This window comes from Myotis lucifugus, unplaced genomic scaffold (assembly GCF_000147115.1).
Source record: "Myotis lucifugus unplaced genomic scaffold, Myoluc2.0 scaffold_115, whole genome shotgun sequence".
Taxonomy (NCBI): Eukaryota; Metazoa; Chordata; class Mammalia; order Chiroptera; family Vespertilionidae; genus Myotis; species Myotis lucifugus.
Window position 1 is genome coordinate 1,432,276 of NW_005871163.1, and position 22,332 is coordinate 1,454,607.

At 51.6% G+C, this 22,332-nt stretch overlaps 1 protein-coding gene across 1 annotated transcript in view; it reads left to right on the forward strand.

Moving 5' to 3' along the window:
- Nucleotides 1-471: 471 nt before the first annotated feature.
- Nucleotides 472-22,332, forward strand: part of IGDCC3 (immunoglobulin superfamily DCC subclass member 3) — a 40,389-nt gene continuing 18,528 nt past the window's right edge. Inside the window, exons 1-3 of the mRNA XM_023757818.1 lie at nt 472-576; nt 660-723; nt 2,191-2,496. Coding sequence (XP_023613586.1) covers nt 472-576; nt 660-723; nt 2,191-2,496 — 475 coding nt within the window. The remainder of the gene's footprint in view (nt 577-659; nt 724-2,190; nt 2,497-22,332) is intronic.

The following is a 22,332-nucleotide window of genomic DNA, read 5'->3' on the forward strand; positions in this document are numbered from 1 at the left end:
GAGGCCGAGCTGCTGGGGATGCTGAGACCGAGCCCCGGGCAGAACCCGACCCGGACGAGGGCCAGGCGTGAGGCAGAAGGTGCGCTAGGCGGCGGACTGGAGTTGGGACTGGGGAAACGGCCAGGGGGCACCCAGGACTGAGTCCCTCCGAGAGGGCGAGCGAGGGTGCGCGGAGCCCGGCGGGCGGGCGGGCGGGCGCGGAGTAGCCGGAGGCGGCCGGGGCTGGAGACCGCAGACCTGGGGGCTAGGGGTGGGCGGAGGCTGGGAACCAGCGGGCTGCCCCGGGCAGAAAGGACGCGTCTTGGATTTGGAGGTTGGACCGGGACGCGGAGTGCGCGGGGAGAGGCCGAGGAAGAGAGGGAGGAAGGTTCCCGGCGGCCGCGCGTGGGGATGGGGAGGCCGGAGAGACACCCGGCGAGCTGAGGAAGGGACGAGAAGCCGACCGGAGCGTGCGAGCGAGCGAGCGCGGGGATGCCCACGTGCCCGCCCTTCCCCGGAGTGTGCGCACGCCCAGCCGCCGCGTCCCCAGGCTCCGGGGTCCGGCTCGCCACCCTGTTCTCGCAGTGGCTGGAATGGGTGCAAATCTAGTCCCTTCCTCTCCCACCCCAAGTTCTCGGCAGACCTTCATCTGGGCATCTGGGCGTGTTCTCTCCTCTCAGCTCCGAGAAGCAGGCTATCGCGTCCGCATCCAGGAGAAACTTTATCCCCCGTTGCTATACCGAGGTTGGGTTGGGGACTGCAGGTCATGGGAAAGATGGGTAGTGGTTTGAAGAGAAATGATCCCCAAATGTCTTAAAACATTTCATATCCCTGAGGGTGGGGGGACCGTCCGTAACCCCAGCCCCCTGCCCCCTCCTTTTTCTCCACCAACTTCCCCATCTCCCCCTGCCGGGCGGACGCTGGTCTGTTGGGGAGGGGCAGCTCTGGGATCGCTAGTTTTCTGGAAATGTGAGGAGGGGTCTGGGCTGCCCTTTCAGCGTAGGTGGGTCCATCTCTCCTGGACTGAAGTTGTAACTGGTCTGGTGAGTTGCTTGTTGGAGAAGTTGGCGACTTGGCATCATGCCTGGGATCGGAGCGCTTGTCTTTCCTGTAAGGCTTTTCCTGATTTCCCCATCATGCTCTTGCCCTACACTCCTTCCCCCTCTTCTTCCAGCTCTCCTCTCTTCTCTGCAGGAGTGGATCTGTTGCTGGGAGTAAAGGTTCTAGGAACTTTCTCTTCCAGAATTTTGGGAAATCTGAGTTGACATTTGGTGCTCCTCTTCTCTCCTTATGACAAAAGCACAACAACCAAAAACAAAACAAACCAACAACAAAAAACAATACCCAGTGCATTCTAGGTACTGGGCCCACACATTCTGCTCCCTGCCAGGCATCCATCAGACCTCAGGTGGTTTTGCCAGAAAAAAGAAGCAATGGTTTATTTCTGTCTCACTTTATATGTGTCTAGAAATTTGTGTGTTTTTTAAAAATATATTTATTTCAGAGAGGAAGAGAGAGATAGAAACATCAGTGATGAGAAGAAATCATTGATTGGCTGTCTCCTGCACGTTGGATGGAGCTCGCAACCGGGGCATGTGCCCTTGACCGGAATCGAACCTGGGACCCTTGGGTCCGCAGGCCGACGCTCTATCCACTGAGCCAAACTGGCTAGGGCTGTGTCTAGAACTTTTAACTTTTCATAGTACCTTTAAGTCTTCTAATCATATTCAGTAACCTTGTAACTCAAGTTGTATTATTGTTGTTCCTGACTTAAACAGATGAAGAATGGGAAACCAGGACAGGTTGACTACCTTACCCAAGGTCACACTCTGAAAGTCTGTGAAGCTTCGTGCTTACACATGCTGACCACAGAAGTGGCAGCAGCTGTGTTGGAATCAGTCTTGCTTTGGGATCCCAAATCTGCAACTATTAACTGTGAGACCCTGGGCAAGTTGCTTAATATCTCTGGCTCCAGCTTCCTTGTAAAAGAGGAAATAGAGTAAATAAGATCAAGCTTTCTGAGATTGTGTGTTGATTAAATTACTGCATGAAACGACACTTCATAATGCATAAAGTCCTACATATTAATAGAGATTCCTATTAACATTACAGAAAGATGGGGATGAAATGTACAGATCCAGAGAACTTCTTTCTGTCTGCTCATTCCACGCTGACCTCTCCTTTTCCTCTCATCTCCCCTGCCCCCTGCAGGTCTTGACCACTCTGCCGAACTGGCGTTTGCTGTGGAGCCAAGCGATGATGTAGCAGTCCCTGGGCAGCCTATAGTGCTGGGCTGCAGGGTAGAAGGGACCCCTCCAGTGCGAATCACCTGGAGGAAGAATGGGGTGGAGCTGTCGGAGAGTCCTCACTCCACCATGCTGGCCAATGGGTCCTTGATGATCGGTCACTTCCGGCTGGATCAAGGAGACAGCCCTTCAGACGAGGGCGACTATGAGTGTGTGGCTCAGAACCGCTTTGGGCTGGTGGTTAGCCGGAAGGCGCGCATCCAGGCAGCAAGTAAGTGGACACCTTTTACTTTTTTCCCCAAATTGGGGGTCAAGGGGCATGGGGAGCCAGAGGAGCAGTTCCATCTTAGCCTTCCAGAGGACTAATTTCTCAGCATGGGTCCATTGAGAGGTGCATAGCAGTAATTTATGGTGGTGGAATTACATCATATACTTATTTAATTGATTAGAATGTGACTTGACAAGAATATAGCCAAACAGTGTAGTGGGGAGAGGGAGAGAGAGTGAGCACTTTATCCAACTTTGTGTGTCTTAGTTTCTATATGCCTGTATATTGTGATCTTCCCGATCCATTGAGTATGAGTCTTGTGTTTCAAGAAAACAGTTGTCATATTTTTGGGTGGTTTAAGAGATTTTTGAAGGGACAATTTTGGCTATATTGAATTTTTGTTAATCCTTACCCAAGAATATTTTTCCCCATTGATTGTTAGAGAGAGTGGAAGGGAGGGGGAGAGACAGAGAGAGAGAAACATGGATGTGAGAGACACATTGATTGGTATGTGCCCTTGACCGGAATTGAACCCAAGACCCTTCAGTTCAAGGGCCAATGCTCTAACCACAGAGCAAAACAGGCGAGGGTGGAATTTTTAATTATGTGCTGACTTTCAGCCTTTTGGATAGGATAAATCTCACTATACCAGTAATGACATTCTGAAGCTTGTCAACAATTTGCTTTACAAAAAATATGGTAAAATGATTTTGGAGTTATTACAATAATGGCATTAACATTTCTCCCACTCACCTTCATGCTGATGTGCTTTTTTTAAAATTTCAGTTTTATTGAAGTATACTTGACAATAAAATCGTAAGATACTTAAAGTGTACGTTGTGGTGAATTGATACCGGCTGTGCTTTTTTGAATAGGAGAGAAAATGCCAAGCAAGGTGCTTTAGCTGTAGAATGGTGCTTTGCTTGAGCTGATGGTGTGATGGGAGGATGGCTGTGTTTTACTGCCCTGTTCTGCACAATTCTGTTGTTGTTGAGTATAGTCTGTGAACACTTGTGGGAGTGTGTTGCATAAACCAAAATTATCTGTCTATCTTGGGGAGATGGCAGGCTATTGCGTGGGGGAGCCATGGTTGGAACTACTGCTCTTGAGAAACGACAGAAGTTTTGGCAGGTGTATGTTCTCCATCTCATAGCTCTGTACTTCTCAGGGAGAGGGTTCCCTTAAAGAGGGTGCTTTAACTGGTTGGCAGTAATTCCAGCTGATACTTATTAAGCACTTGCTGCATGAGGGGCACCCTGAGTGCTTTACGTGAATTATCTCACTTCGCCATCACAAAGACCCAGGAAGACTGGCCATTATCATCCCCCTTTCACAGGTGAGAAAACGGACACTTAGGGGGATTCGGGGCCATTCTGGTAAGCAGAGAAGCCAGGACTGCAGTCCAGGCCGTCTGAACGCTACACCCTCCCGCTTAACTCCTATGGCATGCTGCCTCTTTCCTGTCGGATCACTGACAACTTTCTTCCTGGCTCTGAGGGCATTTGCACAGTTGCTCTGAACGGCTGGTGAGTGATGAATCGTTCTGAGGCAGGAGCCCTCTGGTTGAGTTTAAGATGCCCCTTTGTTCTAAGGAAGGCTGATCCAGGCCCCCATATGGAGCTCTCTGGGAGGCAGCTCTGGACCTTGAGGCTGAATCACTTCTGGCTCAGCGACCCTCATGCGCTGGCCCTCCTGGCAGTGTAGGGGAAGGCTGGTGTGCCCTCTGAGCAGATGGCTGGGTGTGAGGAAGAGAAGCATGGGCAGAGGGTAGGGACTTGAGGAAGCTTGCGGATGGGAGAAATGAGACGTTTCAGGCCACACTCCCTGACCTGCGCCAATGCCGAGGGATTGATGACCTCTGCATCTGGGAGATAAATCCCCAGGTGTTTCTATATAGTTAATTGTAAATGTGTTTTTCTATAAATGGTAATACTTTCAAGATGTTTGGTTTCCTTAAATGCCTAACAGTATAAAAAACTGCACTGTGGGCTCTGGCTGGGGGAAGCAGTGGTAGGTGAGGTCACCTTTGTTAAACCTTTGGGGTCCGGGGAAAGCTGGGGGGTGTTGCCCCCAAACACTGGCAGTCTGATATGGCCTCTCTCCCCCCACAAGGCCGGTGGCCCCGTGGGGGAACGCTTGGATATCAAGCAAGCAGTGGCTGGATCCCCTTTTCTCACTTCACAGGCGGATGTCCCTAGAAACCTCCAGAGCTGCTTAGCTGCCTAGGTTTCCTCCTTTGGGAATAACTCCCTGCCCATATACCTGCAGGCACTACAGGTGTGGTGCGGCCTGGGAGGGTGCTGTGCTGAAAAGGTGTGAGGAGACCTCTGACGCCCCACTCTGCCTACTTCACAGGGGCTGACGGGGAGGGGCATGCTAAGCACCCCTTACACAGTCCACCCAGAGGACTAACCCAGTGAAGCAGATGGGGCCCAGGTCTATGTGGGCAGGTGTGCTGAGACATCCGGGCTGACCCCTGGGAATACCCCCCTCCCATCCCCGTGGGCTCAGACACTGCTTTGAAAGTTGGCCTGACCAGAGTGGGCTGAACTACAGGCTGATTCCTTGGGGGCTTCAGCTCCAAGTATCTCCCTTTTAGGATGGAGTGGGTCAGGGTCCTAGCATGTCTGTTCTCTCCGCCTTGCTGTTCCATGTGCTTATTGTTTGGGGGTTGAAAATTGAGACACTTGTTAAGAGGGAAACCCTGGACAGGTCAGCCTCTCCATGGCCCAGTTTCCGCACCTGTAAAATGTGCACCCTACTCTGTGAGATGGCTGTGGGGACTGGCACACCCCACACTTTGCCTGGCACGTGGAAGGGTGCTCAGTAGTGGGAGCCAGTACTTCCATCTTCATTTAAAGGCAGCTGCACTGACATGGCTAACACAAGCAAACTGCCCAAGTCTGCTCCCAGCCTCCAGCGTCCTCCCTCACTGGGATTCGGGCAGGGAGCACTCCAGGGAAATCTATCAGGGAGTGGAATTATTGGAGCCCGAGTGTGACTTGTTCTTTTTTAACCCCTTCCTGAGGGGGCCTGGGGATCCTCCCAAGCCTTTGGGTATCGGCTGAAGCTGGGCTGTGAGACCCTGTGAGGCCCTCTGCCATCCCTCTGGAGGGTTCTAGAGAGGGCACAGGGGTCACCTGACCCAGGGGAACATGTGCATTGACTCATACCTGTTGAGTTCTGTGTGCCTGGATGACTCAAAGAGGGGTGGCTACCTACAGGAGGGGTGATAAATGGGGGATCCTCTCCCAGCTCCCCTGCTCCCCTCAGGCAGGAGCCCTCAGTTTCTGCCCTTTACTTCCGGGCCTCAATTCTTGGTGTCAGGCCCCTTGGGGAACTGGAGTGAAGAGCTATGGGACCTAGAGCAGGACTTCCCCAAACTTTATTGTGCCTGTGAATTACCTGGGGATCTTGATACAATTCAGATTTTGAATCAGTAGGTCTAGGCCAAGGGGGGTTCTGCATATCTAACAGAAGCCCAGGGGATGCTGACGCTGCTGGTCCCCAGGTGCTGGAGGAGAACCCGCTCCTGTGTCATAATCACTGGTGGGGGGTCTTTGGCAGCATAGTGAAGTCAGAAGCACATGGGCTTCAGGGCCAGAGCAAGGTGGGTTTGAACCCCATCTCTGACACTCCTTGATCATGTGTCCTTAGCACGAGTTACTTAACCCTCTTGACCTCTGTGCCCTCATCTTTAAAAAATGGACATAATCCCATCAGCCTATCGGGACTGTTGGAGGATTAAACGAGGTGATGGTTGTAAAGCACCTGGCACAGGCCTGGCATCTAGGAAATGCTCATTAAGTATTATTGTTAGTTCTGGGTATTGACCACTAGTTTAGGATGAGGTCCAGCTCGTTTCAATGCTGGCTGGGTTCTCGAAAAGCCAGGATGGCCTCCCTCCCAGCCTGAAGCCATCCTGACTGAGCAGGCCCAACGGTGGCTAAGAGGGTGGGCTAAGGAGGCCACGAGTCTCAGTTTCCTCATCTTTAGAATGGGGAAATAATACTTACCAAGGAGAAATCTTGTGAGGATGACCAGGATAATATGTGTAAAGGTCTTAGCAGGTACAGGGCACATAGAAAGTGTTCCTTAAAGATTAACTATTATTATTCTGGGGAGGAATTAGAGGTGAGAAAGGTGATGTTCTAAGCTGTTGGTTGTGGTGGTTCCAGCAAGGCCCCTGGTGAGTCCAGGTCCCTAGAAAGAGGCAGTGGGGTGTGGTGAGAGGGGAGAACGTCGAGTTCTAGTCCCCTCTGTGTCTACTTCAGTAAGTCACTGTTTCTCAGGCCCTCAGTTACCCACTTTAAAGCCCACATCATTCTCAACCTGTCTGAGGGAGGGCAGTTTAAGCAACTAGTCTGAGATCCTCTTTCAGCAGCAAGATCCGTGGTTGTGTGGATCTGCAGGCAGAGTCTGGGCATAGGTGTGTGTAACCAGGTCTGGGTGTGGGGGGGGGGGGTCAGGGAAACTATGGGCTGGAGCTGTTGGGGAGTAGAGCTTGTGTAGAGGGGCTCATTGGATTTAGGGGGCTTCTGTCCAGTGCAGTGGGAGAAGTGGCTATAACCCTGGAGGCCTTTGTCACCTGGAGATTGTATGCTCAGACCTGGTATGTGGAAGCCAGGCTCTTCTCTCTTCCAGGAAGAGCAGCTCAGCGGAGGTAGCCCTGAGGAAGTCTCCCCCACTGGCCCTCAAACACATGTCTGCCTACCCACGAGGACAATAATCAGGTCCTGAAGTGTCAGTGGTGTGATGGTGCCTAGATCTGCTCTCATGCCAGGCAGCTTACCCGTATGTATGCCATGGCACAGAGGTACGTGCGCATGGGTAAGGGTCAGGCCCTTTTACCTGCTAGTCAGCCTTCCACAGACCAACCCCTTCTGACACTCCTGAGAAGCTGTAAGGTACAATGGAAAGATCCTTACCTGGACACCAGGTGTCCTGTGTGGCTCTGGGCAAGTCAGTCACCCTCTCTGGGCTTCGCTTTTCTCATTGTAAAGTTGGGTGGTTGGACTGAGGTTCATCTCTGCCCTAAGGTAGTCAGGCTTCCTTGTCATCCAGCCAACCCTTGGGACACATCTGCCTTCTTTGGGCCTTTTCCCAGTCTAATTTTGCCCCTGCTCCTCCTCACCCAGTCATTCCCTAAAGACCATTTAGCTTACAGTAATTTCTCCTGCCCCCTGCTAAGGCAGGCGGTATTTGTGGTCTGTGGCATTCAGGCTCAACCTTTCAGCGATGGCTGCTTGCATTGTTAAGTAACTGTTTGGTCGCTGGATATTCCATCTGTCTCCTCAACTAGATTTTAAGCTCCTAAAGGGCTTCTCTTTCTTTTGTATTTCTCACATCCCCTGCCTGTGGAGCCTGGTAAAAACTGAAGAACATGTGGCCTTCCGGGTGCAAAGCTCTGTCTCTCTCGTGTCTCTCTCTGCTTCTCTCTTGCTTTCTCTCTCTCCCTGCCTTGTAATTGATAGCATAGCTCAGAGGGACAGAAGCTGGAGAACAGGGAGGATCGGCCGGGGAATATAACACACTCGGGGCACGCGCGATCATGGGGCGGCGGCTGCTGCGTGTTTGTCTCTAGAGGAACTAAGACTCTCTCTTCCTTGCCAGATGGGGTGTGAATCAGAGACCAAATTGCTTGGAATCCCTCGTGGCTGGGTCTTGGGGTCTCCTGCCTTGGACTACTTGGCTGGATGAGGCCTGTATCCCCAGGCCCATTGGGGGAGGGCTCCCCTCACTTCCACCCGCAGGACTTGAGTGTGGAAGTCGAATGCTTCTGGTTCCCACACCTTGGCTCCACTGTCGCAGGCAGCCAGCTGGCCCCTTGAACACAATGTGCAAATCTTCTCTGTTCCTGTTCCCGGCATTGTCCCTGGCCAGGCGCCTTGGCTGGGAATGTGGGCCGGTGAATAGGAGAGGCATTTGCAGCCTGCAAATGAAACAGGCCCCCAGCCCCCCTTAACCCCTTGTCCCCTCCCCACCCCCAGGGAGAAAGGACTTTTTCACTCCTGGCCTTCTTGTATTGCCTTTCTCTCTCTTCTGCAGAGTCCCTGCAGGCGTGTGTGTGTGTGTGTGTGTGTGTGTGTGTGTGTGTGTGTAAGAGAGAGACTTTTCACAGCAGCTTGAAGGCTGTTGTACACAGCCTTCAATAAAAGTAGGATGGAACAGAAGGGCACCAGGATGGAAAACCAAACAGCTCACTGCTGTCTTTGTTTAAACTGGACTGAGTGATTCCAAAAATGTCTGCCTTGTGTAATTAACCTATGCCCCCCTAAGATTTTCTGGCCATAGCCTTGATGCAACAAGAAATGTAGAGACCGTGTGTGTGCGTGTGTGTGTGTGTGTGTGTGTGTGTGTGTGTGTGTGTATGCCTGTGTATTGCCATGTGTACCTGAGTGGGTACCTGAGCATATAGGCTCATGCCTAAAGGATGTGCATGAGGCCCAAGATTGGGGTCCAGCTCTCCTTGAAGAGTCTTCTTGTGGGAATCCCTTTTCCCTTGAGCTTTGTGGCCAGGCTGGAGAGCTAGGATGGGCAGACTGGTGGGAAGGCCCAGGGTGGAACAAAGGCCTGAAGAGGGGCAAGCAGGCGGGGCTCCTGGCCAGATCACAGGGAAATGAAGGGGGGGTGGGGAGTGTAGACTTAATACAGGCCAGCCAGCCACCTGATTCAGGCAGGGGGAGCAAAATTTGATGCAAAGGGCTCACATCCGCTTCTCCCTCCCACTCACCCTTCTCCATCTCTTCTCTGGATCTTGGTCTCTCTGCTGTTTGATACTCCTACATATACTGCTCCTCATCTCTGCCTTCCTGCGAGACCATGATTAAGGTCTTTGTCTTTATCATCCCTCATCCCTAGTTTCTCCTTCCTTTCTCTAGCTCCTTTCTTTCTATTGCCCTGTCCTTCCTCCTGCCTCTTCCTCCATTTGGGGTGGTTTCTGTGTCCACCATCCTCTGCTGTGCTTGGAGGGAGATCTTCCTATTTCAGGAGCAAAGTAGGTGAGCTCAGACCTCAGCACAAAACAAAGAGATAGGAAGAAGACAGACGGTGAGGGTCAGGTTCAAAGAGGACCCCAAAGGAAAGGGTCTCTGGCTTCCCCAGCAAGTCAGAGCCTCCCCAGGGGCAGACCTTCACTGGGAGGAATCTGAGAACCCTGGCCCCTGCTTGGGGCCTGTCTCTGAGCCTGGACACTGACCACAGTGGGTGGTGGGGGCAGCTCTCTGGAATGCTGGTGTTGGGTTGCAGTGCAGATGTGAACAGTGATAATGGGCAGGAACTGGACTTTCTGGTCTGGCTGCTGCCCCCAAGGCCAGTGGAATGTGAGGGGGGACAAGCAAGAGGCCCTAGGGACTTGGGGTGGGCAGATGGAGACCAGACCACCTAAATGGAGAGGAGGGGGCAGACCACCAGGAAAGAGAACCAAATTCTAGTCCTGTCACTGAGTTGCAGGCTGCAGCAAAAGCATCCTAAAATTCCTAGCCCGTGGAAGATCTTTGAGGTCTTCCCAGCCTTCAGGTCAGCTCCCAGGCATCCAGAACTGCGGGAGAAACTTTGTAGCTCTTCTGGTCCAATCTTCTCATTTTATAGACTTAAAAACTGAGGCCCCGAGGAGGTAACCTGCCCAAGCAAGGCTGGCCCTCCAGCCTGGGCAGGTAAGTGAGCCTCTGCCTTCCCCAGTGTCTCACTTCTCTCTGGTTGAAAAAGAGGGGATCTTTGTATGTCTCCCCAGGGCAGACTGGCAGGCATATTTCTCTTTTTATTAAGTCCTGATGTGCCCCAGGCTTTGTTGGTGGTTGTGGTTCTGGATGTGAATGTTAACCAGCAAACCTTGGGCGGGGTCTCCTGACATTCATGGTATATTAGTATTACAGAGGGTCTCTGAGTTTCCCAAGCACACTGGATGCTGAGCTGAGTGGGTTCTGGTGGTGAAGTACCTAGTAGTTGTAGAAGCAGTCCTAGTATTATGGAGCTGCACTGTCTTAAGCCCTTCATGTATTAATTTACTTAATTCCCGTAACAATTCCACTAATGGGTATTACTAGTCCTCTTTTACAGATGAGTAAACAGAAGCCCAGAATGGTTAATTAACTTGCCCAAAGGTACACAGTATGTAGGTAAGCGGGGATTTAAATCCAGGTCTGCCTGACCCAAGATTCAATGGCCTGAATCCTTAGAGGGGGCTAGAGTCCCTTGAGAACATAATCAGTATTAATGCCTCAGAAATAGAGGCAGGTGCCTGGGCGTGAGCAGGGTGGGGGTGCGGGAGTATTGGGAGTAGAGGACAGCTTGGAAGCTTTGCCAGAGTGGGAGTCACTTCTGGGTGGGCCAGGAGGGCTACAGCCCTCCTCCTGCCCCCACCGTCCCCAGGCACTGCTGGAGGCCCTTGGGGAGTCTGAAGGGCCAACTAGGCTGGGGTGCTCTGCTCTGCATAGAGGGTCTTACCCTAGCTGCGAGGTTGGACAGGGCTGGCTGGGGCAGAGCTGGCTGCCAGGAGAGGAGATTAGGAGGGAGCTGGGGCTGCTGGAGGTGGAGGTGGGAGTTGCTTCTTCCCACAGAGGGAAGACAAGTTACCCTCCCCCTGGGGCCTCCTCAGCTCCCTTTCCCTTTCTTGTTTCCCTGAATAATGATGCTGATTGCACCACATCTGTCATAATTACTCTTTGTTTGAAAATTCAGAACAAATCACAGGAGAGGAACTGGTATGGTTTGAGAAGGATCCTTCTCCCCAGGGGTCCTGTTGCGGGGGGGGGGGGGGAAGAGGGGAAGGGAAGGGGGGTGAAGCGGGGGAGGGAAAAGCCATAATCAGGCTGGAAGAGCAAGGCCGCTGATTGTCCTTGTGCTATTCCTTCGCCTGGGCAAGGTGGCGTAAGGCCTCTGGGAGTCACCCCCCACTCCCCAACCCCACTCCAGGCCACAGTCCCTACCTGCTGTGGTGACTGAGAGATTCTGCCCCCATCCCAACCTGAGGGTCCCCTGCCCTCTTGGCCCCACTGAACAGTGGATTGGACAAAAGCTGCACAGTAACCTGAGCAGCACAGCAGGGAGGGGCAGCCCGAAGCGTGGTGCTGGGGTCCTTATTGGCAAGAGGAGTGGGGACCTTTGTGGGTCTCTGGAACAGGCCAGGCATCGGGCCTCTGAGGTGAGAACCAGGAAAGGGGCTCTCACTTCTAGGGAGCACCAAACCAGGCCCCCAGGAGCCTGCAGCAGCCCTGGCACCCGTGCTCTCACACTCTCTTCTCCACAGCCTGACCTGTGGTGAGGGTCCTGGTTCCAACTTCCACCCCCAACCTGAAGGCCCTTGGTTTAGGGGGCTAATAATTCCTGGAGCATGAGCCCAGCCTGTGGCCCTGCCTGCCATGGGCACCCCTCCATGTCCCCCTCTAGCCCCTTCCCACCTGGGATTGTGTCCTGCAAGTACGCTATGCACTTTTGTGGGGAGAAATCAAGGACAACCTAGAATTTCTCCCCAAACCCTACCTGTAATGAAACCCCAGTGCTCTTGCCGGGACCATGGGGGACTACAGACACCCTCAAGGAGCTGGAAGCTGGCTGATATGCACATAGACTTGCACTGAGGGCTGGCTCTGGGTTCAAGCTTCCTTCTTCCCTTAAAGTGCTAGGCCTCAGTTTGTCTTTGTGGGAAATGGGGGTGAGAGTACTATCCTGCCTGTCTTTTGAAGGGAAGAAGGTGAGTAGGGTCCTGCTACCCATCCACCAATGGAGGCACCTTAGTTTCTGTTTCAGCAGGGCTGAGAGGCGGGGAGAGGGCCCAGTCCTGGAGGTGCCAGCCTTGGAGGGGAGGTCATGAGAGGAGCTTGGACTTGACTTAGACACCAGCATGCTTACCTCTCTGCCCTCCCAGGCTCCCACTTCAGCAAGAAGATGCTTTTAACATGTAAATAGTCAACTCATCCCTTAGTGACTAGGTTCCTCAGAGGTGGCAGGTGGTGTGGGGAGGGCCAGATGAAAAGATTCCTAAAGTCCCTTTCCACTTCTAAAATTCTGAGACACTGGCTGGTTTTCCTTCTGAGCGCGGGTCCTCCTCCCAGTCTCTCCCCTCCCTGCCTCTCTCCAGGCTCGCTCCAGCTCTCTCCTCCATCTCCCTCCATCCCTCTCATCTCAAGCTCTCCCGGCGCGCTGAGCTGGGCCTCCTCCTTTTTTAAATGTCAAGATCAAAGTTTTGCAGGAAAAGCTCTCGTCATTCTCACCGTCGTTCGCTGCCCCCACTCGGTGGCTGCCCTCCTGGCTCCCGCCTGTGCTCTTGTCCAAAGCGACCGGCGCGCCCTCGGGGCTCACGGGGCCGTGTCCCCGCGCAGTTGTGCGTTGTGCTCTCGGGTCCTGCGTGCGCTCCCGGAGCCGGGTCGCCTGCGAAGCCCGTCCCCGCGCAGGGACTCGCTCTCCGCCTGGGGGCCGAGCGCAGCAGAGAGAGGGAGAGAGAGAGAGACAGAGTGGCCCGGGAAGAGCCGGGCCCTGAAAACGCCCCGGGCCCCCAGCACAAAGCGGCCGCTTCCCGCCCAGAGCTGGGCGGGCGGATGCGCCGCAGAAGCAATGTGCATCCAATTAACCCCGCGCCGCGCAGTCGCGGGGCTGTCAAGTCACCGCGCCCCGCCGTCTGTGGGGCAAGTCCGTGTGCGCGTGCGGACCTGTGTGGGGGTAGATCTTATCTGTGAATGCGGTGCGCCCTTGCTTCCTGGCCCCCTCGGCCTGGTATCTCGAGGTCACTACTTCCCGGGCCTGCGCTGGCCAGGGTGGAAGAGACTTTTTCACTTGGCAACCCGGGAGCTCGCCCCACCAACCGGGAGCCTGGAGCTGCTGGTCCCAGCGGGTGAAATGAAGCCGGGGAGTCGAGGTCTCGGGTTCCCAGCCCCCTTTCTCATTACTGGCTTGGGGTGTAGGCCATGGATTTCTGACAAGGGGCTACCGCCAGACAAAAGTTTGTGGGCAGACCTTCCAACAGGGCCGGCCCAGAAGCAGAGCGGGTCCCAGAGCCATTATAGAAAAGTGGACTCGATTAACACAGGGATGGGTGCTTGTCTCTCCATCAGTGCTTGGGAGTGCTCCCACCCAGGGGCAGACAGGACTGAGGAGGGCTAAAGCTTTTTAGGTTTTGGTGACCCTACTCTCTCCTCTCCCCCAGCCACCTGCCCATGTTTCTCATCTCCCTGCCGTGGAAGCTGAGGCCCAGAGAGAGGGCCCTGCCCAAGGCCCGGGTGAACGATCGGCATGTTGGGAAGCGCTGGGACAGAAAGGTCCAGATGCTCTTCCCAGCGTGCTGATTGGCCACCTGAGATGTGGGCTGTAACCTCAGAGCCAGGACCTCGGAGAATTGAAACCCAGTATTTGGCTTGTGGTAAACAATGCTTGGTCCTCTTCTGCTATCTTCATCCCCTTGGGAGTTATTTTTGTTTTGCCTCTTATATCCTGGCTTATATGGAATGTCACCCACTACCCTCTCTCTGTAACAATGCCCTTCATTCACCCCAGCTTTTGGAGGTATCTTTACATTGTATTCCAAACCTTTAGGACTGTAGAGAAGCCCTGTCTAATTTAGCTCGTTTGCAGATTGGATTAGAATATTCTTCCTTCTATTATGTCAGATTACCAATAATATTACACAGAAAGTCTCAAGATTGAGCCTCTTTGATATTTCTGCTCTCCTGTGTTTCTGATTTTGCTTCTCAAATCAGTCATTTTCTCATCAAACTGTGACAAAATCAAAGTAATTACAAGCAAGCTGCTAACGGTGATATGGATAGGATCAAGGCTTTCCTGAAATAAAGTGATGTAGCTTTTAATATGTCAATTCAAGAAAGATGCATTGGGTGGTGTGCCCAGCTTTGCTTTTGGGGGGTACAGGGGGTCAGAAGACTCAGTCTATTCTGAGACAGAGAGTATATAGCCTGCCCCTCTCACTGGTTTGCAAACTCCTTGAAGGGAGGGGCTGGTTTCTCCGCATCCTCAGTGCCCAAAAGTCCTACCTGGAGAGGGTGAGAGAACGAGGAGCCGTGGTGTGTTAAATGGAAGGATAGGAACACTTCCTGCCTGCTTTGGGTCCATCACTCTTTGGAGCTAAACAGCCTAGGGTAGGGGTGAGGGAGGGCTGATAAAGCTGAGTCAGGTATTACTGCCCAAGGGACTACTGGTATGGTTTCACCTAAGCCATTCTCTAAGGCTTCTGAGTCCCTATGTCAGGAGCTGAGAGTGGCATGTCTGCATCTAACTGTGCCCTGAGTCTCCTACCCCACCGTCTTCTGGTCTTAAAAGGCACCCCTATCTCCCTATTCTGTTCCCTTGAAATGGCCTTCTTCCAAGGTCCCACCGCTGGCCACCTGGGGGAGGGGAGGGATTAGACTGAGCTGAAGGTGCCCCGGCTTAGGGCTGAGTGGGAAGGACTTGGCCTGGTGAGTTCAGAATTCAGTCTTGCTACCCCAGGAGAGGTGGCCACTAGTACTCAGTCACCTCAGAGTGGCACACCTTCCCAGGCAAGCTGGAGAAAGTCCCAGGACGCCAGACCACTGGCCTCATCCCCAAAAGATCTAACAGGCCAGGTTCCATGCTGAGAAGCATCCCTCTGCCCTCCAGCTTCTCATGCATCCTCTTTGGAAAGACTAGGCCTGCATGTACATGCCTACCTTCCTGTTATCTTGAAAAGTCATGACTGTGATAACGAAGCATTCTGTGAATGCAGATTGCTATGGAAATGGATAAGGGGAGAGAGAAAAAACAGATTCTCATTATTATACTCATTATCTTCCTATCAGAATACTCACCCACAGAGCATTATTTTAAAAGTTACTTATGGTCTTGGGTATGGAGAAAGAAGAGATGTGAGGGGAAATAGGCTTCCTTTGAAAGCACTTTTTCAGTTGAAAGTATTGAGTCTCTAATTTGGGCCTGGAGGCAACTCTTGCTTTTTGAATCGTGGATCATCTTCCAAAGTATAATTTATCTGGGGATTAGACATTCAGGCACTCTTGCTGAAATCCGGGCAAACCATAAAGACACACATATAGTAATATATAGTAACAATTATATTTGTAGTTCCTGTTTGAATCATCATGTTAGTCTTGTGAACTGAAGCTAATGGTCCTTATAGCATTAACATGACCTTTGATCTGCTATCTAGTTGTAGGATCTTTGGATGAATCTTTTTTTTTTTTCCTCTAGAACAGGGGACTTTAGGCATCATTCTTTATAGTCCTTGGGCCTTTGGAGGGGGCTTAGGGTCTGGAGACGGGGGTGGTGGAAGGAAGGTTAGATTGTTGGAGCTTCAGGCCTCCCATATCTACCGCATCCACAGCAGCTCTGCTCTATCTTATTGTTTTGCTTTGGAGCTCTGTAAACCAACTAACTAAGCAGAACTAGGCAGATTGGCCTAAGCAGAGGAGTGCTGCAGCAGCAGCAGGTGCTATGATGCCAAGTGAGCTTAAGGTTCTAGAGCCCTAGGCAGAAAAAAATATGACTCTAAGATGCAGATTTAGGAGAATTATAAAGAAAAACATTATGGCTCACATCTGAAGTTATGGCCAGAGTTGATTAAGGAATGGGTCAGAAAAACAATGAGCTGTACTTAAATTTTTCTCTTCTTTAAAATCATGCTTCTCGCCCAGCTGGCATGGCTCAGTGGTTGAACTCCAACCTATGAACCAGGAGGTCATCATTGGATTCCCAGTCAGGGCACATGCCTGGGTTGCGGGCTCAATCCTCAGGGCGGGGCGTGCAGCAGGCAGTTAATCAATGATTCTCATCATTGATGTTTCTATCTCTCTCCCTCTCCCTTCCTCTCTGAAACCAATAAAAAAATATTCTAAAAATAAAAATAAAATCGTGCTTCTCATGTATTACTGTTACAACTAGTGCTTAGTAATGTTAAATATGGTTGGTTGGTCAGAGCAAGGAACAATTTTGGCTGCTGGTTACTCAGTCTCAATATTGTTGTCCATTCTTTAGTTTTATTCTCAAATAAATGGATGAATGGATGGGTAGATGGATGGTCCTGTTTATGAGTTTGGCTATGAGTGGCCCACAAAGGGTTTATAATCTAGCTGTGATGACATGGGCATTAGACAAGATTGTAGCGCCCTGGCTAGTTTGGCTCAGTGGATAGAGCATTAGCCTGCAGACTGAAGAAAGGGTCCCAGGTTCGATTCCCAGCCAGGGCACATGCCTGGGTTGCAGGCTCAATCCCCAGTGTGGGGTGTACAGGAGGCAGCTGACCCATGATTCTTTCTCATCATTGATGTTTCTCCCTCTCTCTCCCTCTCCCTTCCTCTCTGAAATCAACAAAAACATATATTTTTTTTAAAAAAAGATTGTAGCCTTAGAAAGAACTCTGTGATTTGCATCAAATGTGTGGTGTAACTAAGGGTTACTGTTTCAGCCCAACAGCCTACTGTTGATCGGAGCAACATACCAGACCTTTGTATCATTTGATGAGCCCAATAGAACATTGAACCATAGATATTACATTCTTCCTTTAGGCAGAAATAGTCTAAGGGCCATCAGATGTGATTAGAAAGTATGTCCTTCCAGGAAAAGGATATGTGGAATTAAGGGATATTAAAGCAGGTCCATTCTCAAATCCACAATTTTCCAAGGGCATCTATCTTGTACCTACCTTCCTCTGAACTAAGTACTCTGAGGAATAGCAAAATAAGACACTTCCTATCTTGAAGGATGTCATCTCCTTCTCTTCCCCCTCCCCAAAGGAAAGCCAACCGTGTGTGGTGGTGATGGTGAAGAGGAGGCAGCCTGAGATAGCACGGAGAATCAGCTTGTCCATCTGCATTGTGGTTTTCTTTAGGTCTGGTTTCTAGGCTGTTACTTCGTACGTATCCTTATATATAAAAAAAAGTGAGATGCCTCAGACCAGTCCCCTTTCTGATGAGTCAGTTTCCTTGGACATGTGGTTGGAACTCCAGTCTTACCTATCGGCCTACCGCTCTATGGGCCCTTCCTTAGACACAGTGGCCTCAGTGCTCTGGGCATTCCATCCACCTTCCACCGTGGCTTTGCAGTCCCTCTGTAACTTGGCTCCCCCTTCCAGCCACTGCTCTCTTCCTTCCTGAGAACTCCAGTCCCTTCCTCGGTCCAGGCTCCCCACAATTCCCCACCTTCCTTCCCCTGCTTTCCCGGAGCCTCTCTCTCCTGCCTTCTCTACTCAGATCTCCCCCGGCCATTCTCTGAACTTCTCCGGCCCTGTCCGTTGGTGGCACACAGTTGGGCGCTGGGGTTTATAAATTCCCAACTCCACCGACGGTTTCATGTGTTCGGAACGAAATCTAATTAGTCTGTTGAATGCAGGGCCATGCCTGCGTCTGTTTTTCGGAGTCAAGGACAGAACGGGGCGGCCACAGTCGGTGCCCCTAAGACTCTGCTGGCGGAGAAAGTCTGATGAGGAGCCCAGCGGCGGAGGCAGGCGCGAGAGGAGCTCCCGGCGGCGGCGCGTCCGCCCGCCCGTCTTCCACGGGAGAGAGACGGGAACTGCTGCCTCAGTTTCCCCCGCGGGTCCGGCCCAGCTGGGGAATTTGCACCGCTGGGGGGAGGGGGTGGCGGGAAATGGTGCCTCGCTCGCCCCAGCGACATCAAACCCTCGTTTGGCGGGCGAGGACAATGGCTGTCTTATTTTCTCCATTCGCCGCGCACAATGCCGGATTCTCTCATTCACCCGCGGCGGTGCGAGCGAGGTAATTAGCCCGCGCCATTCAGCGCGGACACTATTGCTATGCGGGGGGGCAGGACGCCCGCCTCGGCGGGGATTAGCCGCGGGCCGGGGTGTGCAGCTGCGGCCACTTCAAAGGGGCCCGGCCGGCCCGGCGGGTGTGGGAACCGGCGCCGCCTCCCCCGGGAGCCGCCCCGCCGGCTCGATCCTGGGCCGCTAGGAGGGGACCCGCCGGTCCTCCCCGGCCCGGCCCGGCCCGGCCGCGCTCTCCGCTCTCCCCGGGGCTGCTCGGCCCCAGCTCCCCCGGCCGCCGTCGCCCCCTATCACACTCCCACTTTCATCAGGGACCTCAAGTGCTTTTTTCTTTTGAGTCCCGGGAGTCAAAGGGCAAGGAGGGGGAGGAGCCGGGGGGATGGGAGCTTGACACAAAGCGCTGACCCCGGAGGAGTGCAGCAGATGGTCCCACTTACTCCTGCCGCCGAGCGAGCCGCTCTCAGGGCCTCCGGGCTCGGGGCCCTGACCCCGCCCGCCATCCGAATGCCTCAACTGGGGCCCCGCGGGGGCTGGGCTCCCACATGCTCCTCCACCCGCCCCGCTGCCCACTCTCCGCCTCCTGGCACTGGAGTCAGCCAGCCTGGACCGGGGTCCTCCTGCAAGGCTCCAGGGGCTGGGCCAAGAACACGCCCTTGTCTGATGCCGGAGCCCTTAGGGAAGACGAGGAATCTTAAGAACCTGCCAGACCAGGGGTTCCCAATCCGGGCTGCACATATGAAACACCGCCCTGAGCTTGAATAGAAATATGGATTCCTGAGCACCACACCAGATCCAGGGGTCTGACCCGCTGGCCGTGGAGACCAGAAATCTGCACTGTCACCCATCCCCCCTCCCCCTCCCCCCGCCCCCAGGTTATCTGATGCACAGCCACGTTTTCTGATGGGGGAGCCTAGTCCAACTCATTACTGAAGAAGTTGAGACCCAGGTAGAGAAGAAACTTACCCAAGGGCAGACATTGAATTGTGGCAGGGTAGAGGGGAAGCGAAGATGATGGAGAATGCACCCCCCACCCCCAGACCATGTGACCCATTAAGGCCAGCACTCAGGAAACAGTTTATGAGGACTTACTATTTACCTTATTGTTTATTTGTTCTAGGTACTGGAGGGTAGAAAGATACATTTGACTCCTCTGCCCCTAAGGGGCTCATAGACTAGTAGGAGGGTTGATGTATGAACAACTAACTGACTCTAATACAGTCGGATAAGGGCTAGGGAAGAAGCACAAGACAACATATTTGAGGCAGGAATTAACTCTGCCGCCTCTGGAGGATGTGGAGGATGAAGGTGCTCATAGAGAAAGAAGCAAAAGAGCTCCAGGCAGAGGGGGCAGCAGAAGAAATATAAGCATGAACATCTAGGATGTGTCCCAGAAGGCAAACTTGTCTCACATGGTCAGAGTACAAATGACATGAAGACAATTAGCTGGCCCTGGCCCTTATGGCTTAGTTGGTTGAGTGTCCTCCCATGCACCAAAGGGTCGCTGGTTCCTTTCCCGGTCAGGGCACATGCCCAAGTTTTGAGTTCATCCCTGGTTGGGGTGCATGCTGGCGATGTTTCTCTCTCCCTCTCCCTTCCTCTCTCTCTAAAAATCAATCAAAACATATATCTTTTTTTAAAGACAGAATTTGCTGGCATTTGAGGCTGGAAAGATGAAACAGAATTTAATAACAAAGACCTTGAATGCCATTCAAAGGAACGTACGTTGATTCAAGGAATGAAGAACCACCAGAGATGTTTAATGATCATATTGGGTATTCAGGAAGACAGTTATGGAATCAGGATGGAGGAAGAAGGTTGGAAAGAGGACTACAAGTGGGAAGGCTGGAAGGCGGCAGCTACTACAGAAACAGAGTGATATGAGCCTAAGCCAAGGCAATGGGATGGGAAAGGGAGGGTAGACTGGGATTTGGTGACCCAGTTAGCTGCTGTGGGAGAGAAGGAGAGGATGGGGCAGTGACTCCTTGAGACTCCGTGATCCTCGAGTGGAATGTAGGCCTCCGTCTCCCCCAAAACAGATAGGGCTTATTCTGGAGTGTTGTTGCGGTAGAAGACCTTCAGGCCTTAATCTATTGTGGTTTGGTGTTGAGCCACCAGAGATTCTGTAGAACCATGAGATATAAGTACAGCATCAGATTAGGTTCGAGAATAAGAAAGGGTCCTTTCATGGATGGAGAGGGACCATTTTACTCAGTGTTACCTTAGAATCTCTTTTTTTTTTTAAATTATTGATTGATTTCAGAGAGAGGGAAGCATTAACCACTTGTTTATGCATTCATTGGTTGATTCTTGTACGTGCCCTGACCAGCGATCGAACGTGCATGCTCTAACCTATCGGGAGGTTGCTCTAACCAATTGAGCCATCCAGCCAGGGCCAGAATCTTAATATTGGTATGGAATTCAAAGATTATTTTGTCTATTCTGCTCCACTCCCATTTTACAGATGAGAAAACCAAGATTAGAATTGAAAGGTCACATAGGAGTCTGTGACAGCCAGGCATGATCCCAGGTTGTGTCTCCACTAACTAACTCCTACTATATTAGTCCCTACAAATCCTAATATATGGCTCTGGAAATTTGGGGGAAGTATCTGTTTTTGTTGAATAGACCTCATGGTCATGTGAAAGCAATTTACTTAATAGCTCCAGCCTGGGCCCCCTAACCAGACGCCCTTCCGGGAGGTGAGGGAGATCCGGTGTCCCGACCAGAAGGACGGAAGTTAAGGATGTTGTGGGCCTGGGCAGGTTTACATAAGGAAGATTGGTGACCCTGACATGGGCGGAGACATGCAGGCTGTGGAGAGGGGCTTTGCTGGGTCTGGACATTTTCAAGTCTAAGGCAGAGAGTGATTCCTAAATCAACTCCCAGCCCCAACCCTGTACCCTTGGCTGGCGCTTGGAAGCAGATGTGTCTCAAAGGATGCAACTGGATGAGACTTTATAACTTGTCCAACTAAACGCCCCCATTTTACAGAGGAGGAAACAGAGGCCCAGAGAGGGGCTTTGGCTTAACAAAATCACACATCCAGATTTGCAAAAACATGAATGACCTTGAGAGTATTATGCTAGTGAAATAAGACAGACAAATTCTGTTCACTTATATGTGGAATCTAAAAACAAAAAAAAAAGCTCATAGAGTCCTGGGGATGTAATGTACAGTAAGACAACTATAGTTAATAATACTGTAATGCACCCTAGCCGGTTTGGCTCAGTGGATAAAGCATCAGCCTGCGACTGAAGGGTCCCGGGTTCGATTCCGGTCAGGAGCACATGCCTGGGTTGTGGGCTCAATCTCCAGTGTAGGGCGTGCAGAGGGCAGCTGATCAGTGGTTCTCTCTCATCATTGATGTTTCTATCTCTCTCTCTCCCTCTCCTTTCCTCTCTGAAATCAATAAAAATATGCAAAAATTTTTTGAAAAAAATACTGTAATGCATTTTTCAAAAATCCTCACCCGAGGCTATGTTTTTATTAATTAATTTATTTAAAAAATTTTTGAGAGAGAGAGAGGGAGAGGGAGAGGGAGAGGGAGAGAAAGAGAGAGAGAGAGAGAAAGAGAAAGAGAAAGAGAAAGAGAAAGGAAACATTGATGTGAGAGAGAAACATCAATCGGTTGCCTCTGTACATACCCTGATTGGGGATCAAACCCGAAACCTAGGTATGTGTCCTGATGACAATGCAATCAACTCAGCCACTGTAATGCATTTTTTTAAAAGGTATTTTTATTGATTTCAGAGAGGAAGAGAGAGAGATAGAAACATCAATGATGAGAGAGAATCATTGATCAGCTGCCTCCTGCACGCCCCCTACTGGGGATTAAGCCTGCAACCTGTAATGCACTTTTGAACGTTGCTAAGAGAATAGATCTTTAAAATTCTCATTATAAGAAAAAAAAATTCAGTAACTGTATATGGTGATGGATGTTTAGACATTAGGTGATTATTTCACAGTATATACAAATATTGAATCATTATATTGTACACCTGAAACTAACACAGTGTATGCCAGTTACACCTCAATTTAAAAGTAAAAATAAATTTGAAAATAAATCACATCCACTTATTAAAAGGACTAAATTAGTCTCACTGGGTACCCCTCCCTTTAACATTTCCACTGCCTCCTCCCCC